Source organism: Saccostrea cucullata, unplaced genomic scaffold (genome assembly GCF_032062105.1).
Source record: "Saccostrea cucullata isolate Sc308-1 unplaced genomic scaffold, CSIRO_AGI_Scuc_v1 ctg5921, whole genome shotgun sequence".
NCBI lineage: Eukaryota > Metazoa > Mollusca > Bivalvia > Ostreida > Ostreidae > Saccostrea > Saccostrea cuccullata.
In genome coordinates this window covers 27,594-37,319 of record NW_026929358.1, presented here as the reverse complement: position 1 = coordinate 37,319, position 9,726 = coordinate 27,594, and the positions used below count along the sequence as shown (strand labels likewise).

General features: G+C 32.4%; 2 protein-coding genes across 2 annotated transcripts; both read right to left on the bottom strand.

The window, feature by feature from the left end:
- Positions 1–3,592: 3,592 nt before the first annotated feature.
- LOC134280604 (putative ankyrin repeat protein RF_0381) lies at positions 3,593–4,738 on the bottom strand. The gene has a single exon (XM_062763051.1). It carries the CDS (start codon positions 4,736–4,738, stop codon positions 3,593–3,595), a length of 1,146 nt encoding a protein of 381 aa, XP_062619035.1.
- Positions 4,739–4,798: 60 nt separating this feature from the next.
- LOC134280603 (putative ankyrin repeat protein RF_0381) lies at positions 4,799–9,496 on the bottom strand. The gene is made up of 4 exons (XM_062763050.1): positions 9,493–9,496; positions 9,285–9,345; positions 8,203–8,351; positions 4,799–6,732 (listed from the first exon to the last, which is right to left on the bottom strand). Exons 1-4 carry the CDS (start codon positions 9,494–9,496, stop codon positions 4,799–4,801), a joined length of 2,148 nt encoding a protein of 715 aa, XP_062619034.1.
- Positions 9,497–9,726: the final 230 nt, after the last annotated feature.

The following is a 9,726-nucleotide window of genomic DNA, read 5'->3' as shown; positions in this document are numbered from 1 at the left end:
GAGCATCAATAGAAGGGTCTCTATTATTATTCCAAAAATGAATAAAAAATATTGAAAAACAAAAAAGTTAGAAAATATGATATTTTCAATTCGCTTCTCCTAACGGCAGGAAGTACCGACGACGAACATAAAGTCGCGTCCTGGGTAATACATATCACGATCTATAATCCCTGAAAGTTTCATATTGATATCTTTTACCGTTTTTGAGTTTAATCGTGGACAAAATGTCATTTTAATTTCAGAAAATTGTCCGTAACTTGGCACCGGAAGTGAGTTTTCAAATTTTCCCTCGGATATAATAAATTCATGTAACAACGCATCTGTCCTGTAAATTTCATGTAATTTTATCCAGTAGTCTTCGAGAAATCGCGTGCACAAAATTGGAAAGTCAAAAAAATAAGAATAATAATAATAAGAAACAGTAGAATCACTATAAGGTCTTCCGTGAAGACGGAAGACCTTAATAAGAAACAGTACAATAACTATAAGGTCTTCCGTGAAGACGGAAGACCTTAATAAGAAACAGTACAATAACTATAAGGTCTTCCGTAAAGACGGAAGACCTTAATAATTTTTTACTATTTGAAAACACACCTACCCCATTAAAAAAAATATTATATCATACTGTAAATTCAAAAATTAAAACAAAGATTGTTTTAGATATCATTGTATGTGTTAATTTAAAGAAAACAACTCTTGTAACAACCAAATTAGACTTAAATTTAATTCATTAATCCCCTGGATCTTTTAATTATTAAATGAAAAGAGAGCTGTGTGAACAACTGTACATTTCACAAAAAAATATCTGCACTGTATAGGTCTATCTTAACCTTAATAAGGCTTAATCACCACGAAATATGCTAAAAATAATTGCATATAAATTCTCATCTGAATAAAAAAGGAAAAAGTAAGTGACCCATGATTAGAAACATTATTTTTTAAATCTAATTACTTCACACAGTGCTGCTCCGAACTATCAATAACATTTCCACTTTAGGTTTACCATTTAGCATATTAAAAATGATATCTAAATTTCATTGGAAAAAAAGTTTTATGTACCAAAGGTTATTTTTTTTTTTAAATACATATTATATTATTTTCCTTTCAAATACTAAAGGTATATTTAATGCATATATTAGCAATCTAAAAATTTCATAATACATGTAATACAGTAATTCTGTATACCATGTTCAGTAAACATCAAAGGATCAAAAGTTAATTAGAAGGTCACCACGAGTCCCAAACAAGGTGTACAGGGTATACACAGGGACCAGTAAGTCACTGTCAATCAAGTTCCAACATCCAATAATCGACCTTCACACACTAGATTGACAGGGCTACCCAGACCAGGTATTTTTGGAGGCGGTGCTTAAATCTCTGCCTTTAAGTATTTAACTTGATGTTGATATACGCGACATTGGACACGCAATTGCTAGGAACAGCGATTAAAACGGTGTCTATGCATGACTGCATGTATTTGATATTAGTTTACAAATGCTTAATTTTGACATCATGTTAAGAAGTCTTTATTAAAAAGTATATTCCATACACATGTACATTTTTTCTGAGAGAGAGAGAGAGAGAGAGAGAGAGAGAGAGCGAGATATCTATGCACTTATAGTATTACCATTCTGATAAGCGCTTCTTTTTTCTGAACAGATACCATAATTTAATTTTAATCCATAGTTAATCACACTGATGTACGCCAATAGCCAGCCCGCGGTGAACCGTTTTAAATCGTGTAGACAAGCCAAAAAATTCTCCGAATAAAAAGACAACTGTTTAAAGTTAAAGATAAAAACATAACCCATTTTTGACTGGATGTATATTCTTTTAACATGGGAGATCCAATTAAAGCTTCTACATCAACAATAAATAATTCTATACTAAACCAACAGTAAGAGAGAATATGCTAAGGGGGAAAAAAGAATGGGGATGCCATGAAAATTTTGCTAAGAATAAATTTTGTTTCAAAAACTAATTCAAAATGATCCAATGAATATATTCATAGAAATGTATGTTTCAATTTTCTTAATTTGTTCCGATGAATTAAATGAAATCCAACTCGAAACTGAATTGCAATATAGGAATTAAACACAGCGATTGTAGATTTTCCAAAAAAAAACCATAATACCCAATATTGAGGAATTTAACAATATTACATCGACAGTAATATTATGAATGAGGATATTTATAAACCAGAAAAAATACTATAGATTAAGCTAAAAGATAGCTGCAGAGGTGTAGCTTTCCGAAAAAAATATATTGACAGACCGGAGAGCTACAGTGCCGCCCATGGTAAAAACTAAAGACTGTATATTTATTTCGCACAAAAAGTCGCACTAAGTTCTGGATTAATTCTTCCAAATTATAAGCTTAATCGCGAAAAAGAATCTAAAAAAATTCTTCCTCCTCTATAAAGTCCTTTCGTAAATGACCTCTACACGAAGTTCGTTGGACAGAATTATCTTTCAAACCAAAATGGCAGTATAAATAAACAAAAAAATTCAATGATCTCAATTTCAGGACCAGGAGGGCTATTAAAACAATTATAAAAGATGTTCTGTTGTGAAAAACGTGAAATAATATGTTAGGAACACACAGTTCGTAATATTTTGAGATGGCATTTTATAAACATGGAGGAAAAAAATAGAGAAAGAGCGCACTTTTTGTGCGCAATAAATATACAGTTTTTTCAATGGGTGGCACTGTAGCTCTCCAGTCTGTCAAAATATTTTTCGTAGAGCTACTGTTCTGCAGCTAGCAAAAAGACGTACGAATTTCTGGCTAATGTCAGTTAAGGCGACATCTTTTGAAAATCACTGATAGAGCAAAACGTATAAGTGCAAGTGGTTATAGGTGTAATTTCTAGAAGTTATGAAAAAGTTTAAAATCATATGTATGTAATTAATAAAATGCAATGGTAAATTGTGAATTAATTTTATAATTTTTTCAAACAAATAAGCATAAGAACTCGTAAATGATTTTACTTTAACTATAAATAAACATATTAGTCTAAAAAGATATCTTCCGAATGAAACACATTGGCAAAGTATATACTTAAAACTTCAAATTTGATATGTAAATCCTGCATTGAAATAGCATTACTAAAGACATTCTTTTTGAAATAATTCCTTGTGGGATTTCTTAGGCTCTAGAATTAGCATACACACAAACATACACACTTCAACCCTCACCCTCACACACTTACACAAAAGTACACTGTCAAATGTTTAATTTTAGCACTAAAATATGTCAAGTTGACACCTCTTCTTCCAAAAATTAAAATATTCAATTGAACTCCTCCTTCTAAGAATCCTCCTTGTAGGAAATAGAGAAGACATTATTTCACACATTAATCGCCGAGTAATGTAGAAAGGTTAGAGTGTATGTTCTAGAGTCGCAGAGTAAGCAGTTGATCCTTTGGTCGCGGGTTCGAATCCCACGTAGAGATAGGTCCGTCAAGTGGGTACGTATAAATGGAGATAACGTGTGAAGATCTCTTTCTGCTCAATGTCTGCTCATTGTGTCAGTTCAACGTCCTTTCCTTCGAGGCGTTCTACACTTTTATCATTTCTTTCGTGTAAGGCCACTAATTAATACAGCATTCTCTATCATCTACCTTATTACGCATTCCTGGATAATGTTGAATGATATATTGGCACATTTCTGAGTTAGAATTCTTATGGGCAATATCAAGCATATTATGGCCGTGCTTGTTTTTCTGTGTCATGTTGACGCCTTGTTCTGCAAGAAGTTCTAGAATTTTAATATTTCCCCCTTGTGCAGCATATAATGCAGCATTCCATCCATTATTATTTACCTGTTTAAGCATATCTGGATAATGCTGGATAATATACTGGCACAAATCTAATCGAGAATTAACACACGCAATGTGAAGAATATTACCGCCATCCTTGGTTTTATATGTCATGTCGACGCCTTTTACCGCCAGAAATACTATAATTTCAACATTTCCTCCTTTTGCAGCGTATAATGCGGCATTCCATCCATAATTATTTATATGATTACGCATATCTGGGTAATGTTGGATGATATGTTTGCACATTTCTATTCGAGAACTAACACAAGCAATGTGAAGAATATTACTGCCATCCTTGGTTTTCTGTGTCATGTCGACGCCTTTTTCCGCCAGAAATTCTATAATTTCAACATTTCCTCCTTTTGCAGCGTATAATGCGGCATTCCATCCATAATTATTTATATGATTAAGCATATCTGGGTAATGTTGGATGATATGTTTGCACATTTCTATTCGAGAACTAACACAAGCAATGTGAAGAATATTATTGCCATCCTTGGTTTTCTGTGTCATGTCGACGCCTTTTTCCGCCAGAAATTCTATAATTTCAACATTTCCTCCTCGTGCAGCGTATAATGCGGCATTCCATCCATAATTATTTATATGATTAAGCATATCTGGGTAATGTTGGATGATATGTTTGCACATTTCTATTCGAGAACTAACACAAGCAATGTGAAGAATATTACTGCCATCCTTGGTTTTCTGTGTCATGTCGACGCCTTTTTTCGCCAGAAATTCTAGTATTTTGACATTTCCTCCTTTTGCAGCGTATAATGCGGCATTCCATCCACTAATATCCACCTGTTTAAGCATATCTGGATAATGCTGGATGATATGTTGGCACATTTCTAATCGAGAAAAACCACAAGCAATGTGAAGAATATTTGAACCATGCTTGTTTTTATATGTCATGTCGACGCCTTTTTCTGCCATAAGTTTTAAAATTTCAACATTTTCTCCTTGTGCGGCGTACTATGCAGCATTCCATCCATTATTATCCACCTGCTTAAGCATATCTGGGTAATGTTGCATGATATGTTGGCACATTTCTAATCGAGAATTTACACAAGCAATGTGAAGAATATTACCGCCATCCTTGGTTTTACATGTCAAGTCGACGCCTTTTTTTGTAAGAAGTTCTAGAATTTCAACATTTCCTCCTTGTGCAGCATATAATGCAGCATTCAATCCATCATTATCCACCTGCTTAAGCATATCTGGATAATGTTGAATGATATATTGGCACATTTCTGACTTGGCATTAGCACAGGCTATGTGAAGAATATTATTGCCATTCTTATTTGTGTATGTCATGTCGACGCCTTTTAGTGCCAGAAGCTGTAACACTTCAACATTCCCTCCATATGCAGCGAATAATACGGCATTCCACTCAATATAATTTACCTGATTAAGCATGTCTGGATAATGTTGAATGATATATTGGCACATTTCTGACTTAGCATTAGCACAGGCTATGTGAAGAATATTACTGCCATCCTTATTTTTATACGTCATGTCAGCGCCTTTTTGCGCCAGGAGTTCTAAAATTTCAACATTCCCTCCTTGTATGGCATGTAATGCAGCATTCCATCCATCATCATTTACCTGATTAAGAATGTCTGGATAATGTTCGATGATATGTTGGCACATTTCTAACTTAGAATTCGCACAAGCAATGTGAAGAATATTACAGCCATCCTTATTTTTATATGTCATGTCGACGTGTTTTTGCTTTAGAAGTTCTAAGATTTCAACATTTCCTCCTTTTGCAGCGTATAATGCGACATTCAATCCATCATCATTTATCTGATCAAGCATGTCTGGATAATGTTTGATGATATATTGGCACATTTCTGACTTAGAATTCGCACAAGCAATATGGAGAATATTACAGCTATCCTTATTTTTATATGTCATGTCGACACCTTTTTGTGCTAGATGCTGTAACACTTCAACATTCCCTCCTTGCGCGGCATATAATGCGACATTCCATCCATTATAATCTACCTGGTGAAGCATGTCTGGATAATGTTGGATGATATATTGGCACATTTCAAATTTAGATTGCATACAAGCAATGTGAAGAATATTACTGCCATTCTCATTTTTATATGTCAGGTCGACACCATTTTGCTCTAGAAGTTCTAAAATTTCAACATTTCCTTCTTTTGCGGCGAATAATGTGACATTCCACCCATTATCATTTATCTGATCAAGCATGTCTGGATAATTTTGGATAATATATTGGCACATTTCTGATTTAGAATTCGCACAAGCAATGTGAAAAATATGACTGCCATCCTTATTTTTATTTGTCATGTCAGCGCCTTTTTGTGCAAGAAGTTTTAACACTTCAACATTCCCTCCTTGCGCGGCATATAATGCGACATTCCATCCATTATAATCTACCTGGTGAAACATGTCTGGATAATGTTGGATGATATGTTGGCACATTTCTAATTTAGAGTTCACACAAGCAATGTGAAGAATATTACTGCCATCCTTATTTTTATATGTCATGTCTACGCCTCTTTCTGCCAGAAGTTCTAAAATTTCAACATTTCCTCCCTGTGCAGCATGTAATGCAGCATTCCATCCACTATCATTTACCTGATGAAGCATGTCCGGAAACCAGTTGATGAGATATCGGCACGCATCTGTCTTTCCATTTTTACAAGCAGCAAAAAGGTCATCAGCTTTTGTGTTTCTTTCATCTTTGATGTCCGTTATTCTGGCGCTTGAATGTTCTGAAAAACTTTTTTTATGTAACGGCACATTTGGTTCGTCATTTGTTTCATCATCTTTTTCTGCTGAATTTTCCAGAAGTTTTATATTTTCTTTTTCTGTTCCTTTATATTTTTTGCTGGATGACACTTGATGTCTTTGTGTTTTTTTCTTCCTGTATTCTAAAACAAAGATGTCATTAAAACATGCGCACCGTATGAGAAGAATATTTAGCCAGATACAAATTTAATTACATCATCTATGTTATTTATAAATACCCACCCATAAATACGAATATGCATGCATCAAAACACTTGATATTCAAAAGAAGTAATTAAAAACAAACAAAACAAATAAAACAAACTCAACTAGAACTGGTGCCAAGTAAATGAAGGAAAAGCTAGATGTATACAATATTATTACATTTTAGTTTTCTCACTTTTTCAGAATTAGAGAATATATTATAATTAATTTTTCTATTAAAGTTGCCAACCAATTTTATTTTATAGATATGACATGTAGATAATAGAAGGCAGATCACTTTTTCCTGCGGTGGTTGTAGATTTATGCATAGTGATAACCATATTTAACTTTTCCAACATTAATAAGTATTCTTTCAATAAATATGGGTAATCAAAATACCTTATCACATAACGTATAGAAAACTTATTCATAGAAATATTGATTTATGAATCTCCCTTGCAAAGGAAATGAATATCCTTGGATACTAGTCCCTTTATACGTCCAAAATAAATTTGTAATTGTGTTTGAGCATTATAGGTAGGACAACTTCAAATGTATACCTTTTTTTTTTTTTGAGAAAAAATTTCTTGACTTTCCATGAAATTGTTGATGATTGCTAATTTTGACTCTTAGAAACCTATCCCGGGTGTAATTGATATTATATAGGTGAGTCCAATATAACTCTTCATACTCGGGTTCGCATTTATAAACTACATATCAACACGTCGGAATAAAGAAGATAGTTCTTATCATAATTTAAAAAGGTCTTTAAACAAAAACTTCTAATTTAATTCCTTTTTGTAACATAACAAGAGAAAATAATGTATTTCTATTTGATTAGGGATACACATGCATATATGTTTCTATATCAAAAATTTCTAGCACCTTTGGCCATAACATAAAAAACAATTGGTTATGACGTGATTTTTTAAATTTGACTTCACAATAACTACGTCATAGTTCGCATACTATTACTTTACGTTACAATATTATCACTAGTTGTTATCTATTTTGATTTATTTCGAAGGTAAATTAAAAGGCCCAAAGCCTAATTGAGGCTTTTATGTTAAGTACTATTTATTTTATATATACTCCGTCGTCATAAGCGAAAAACAGCCATACACATAGTAATTAATTTGAACGTTGTTTTTATTGATATTAACAAAAAAAGTGCATATACTAGAATTATATACACATGGAACACAATTTAATAGAACTTGTATCACGCCAGTGTCATTTCGTCAATATGCCAAATGTATTTAAGAAATAATGATAGATTAGCACATAAAGGAAAAGTGCTTACTGATTTCACATATTACCGTATATGAGATACCTTAAATAAATTCAGTGTAAATGTTATTTGTTTGGACTGTTACAGTAGCTTTGAATATTTAGATATATGAACTTACTTTTTATTTTCTTCACAGAGATGAAAGATATAGGTACTGAGATAAGCAGACAAAATATCACACCAAATACAACGGACAGGGCTATAGTCACTCCACTCCCTGCTGCTGGAGATGTACTAGCTGGAGTTCCTACTGAAGTCAGTGACTTGCTGCAAATATAAATTATATGAACATGATGAAGATGAAAGTTGATATAACAAACATGATACATGTAATACTCAGAGGTCAAATAAACATTACAAGCTGAGGGCACTGCAAACGTAAATAAAATTTTCCAATATTTGAATGAATGTTAATGTACAGACAAATACACTGATAAATCTATCAATGAAATGCATCAAGTTATTTTTACAATAAGAAAGTACATATCCTCCTATCACCAATATTAATACATTCATGTTGATCCTAGCAATGTAAAATAGAAATGAGTCCAGTTCTAATATAGTAACAAATCTAAAAAGTTAATTTTGTATTGTATTTACACTGTAGAATTGAGCAATTCCTGGACCTTTCATGACATTTGATTATAAGGTAAGCCTGAAACTTTTTTCCAGCTAGACAGCTTTTAATTGTGTTGTATTTTAATACCTGCCCTGAAATTATAATGAAAAATGAGTAAAATCAATAACTATATGGGATGTGATCTTAATGAAAACGAGCAGCCATACCTTTACAGAATCAACATCAGTAATAAATTGTACAATTGTACAATGTAAATAGAATTAAAAAGTAACATTGTTTCAGTGAACATATTGTATAAAAATCATTATCTCTGTAGATATATATTAACCTTGACGCTTTAACGGGCGTCATGCATGGAATATGTTTCCAAAGCATACATGTAACCTTAAACTTAAATTAATTAGTCATGATTTTAATAGACAGTCAGGTCATTGAAAATACTTATAAAATAAATATTTTATTAGCAGTTTTATAGAATAATTGATTTTGCATTGAAAATCATATTTTTGTTCATAAATAAGGATAAGCACTTTCAAATAAGGAAACTGAGAGAAAGGTTTTTTTTTACCGTATTGCGGTCACTTTGTAAAAAACGATTCGTTAAAAATCCTCTTATTTACCTGCAATTTCCATTTGCAACGTAACATCCTATTTCTGGATTTATATCTAAACACGCTTGATCTGGAAATAGATGAGATAAAAAAACATAAAATGCATTTGTCGGAGTTTTTCTTATCGGTGCTTGTCATATGTTTAATCTATATTTGGAATATAGATCCTTATAAGATCAAGTATATGGCGGGTTGATCATTTTTGGGACTATTTTACTCATACTTGCACTTACAAATCCAGACAAAAAAATCATCTGTGTTAAATTAACATAAATCACTCTACTCATCTGTTCATACTGACTGTTTAAGTGTTTTGTCAAATACGGTCACCAATTCTTAAACGTAATAATTATAAACTGTATATGCCTTTCTTCTGCTTTATTTTAGTATAATTGGTCATAAAGTTGACTTTTCACCACCTGTGACATACAAATTTATCAGAATAGCACAT

Bases quoted from the DNA above. Each gene is read 5' to 3' on its own strand.
- LOC134280604 (XM_062763051.1), bottom strand. From the start codon at position 4,738: ATGACATATAAAAACAAGCATGGTTCAAATATTCTTCACATTGCTTGT.
- LOC134280603 (XM_062763050.1), bottom strand. The intron at 8,352-9,284 runs GTAAATAAGAGG...TTATATTTGCAG, and splicing joins GTTGCAAATGGAAATTGCAG to CAAGTCACTGACTTCAGTAG. The intron at 6,733-8,202 runs GTAAGTTCATAT...TCTTTGTTTTAG, and splicing joins CTCTGTGAAGAAAATAAAAA to AATACAGGAAGAAAAAAACA.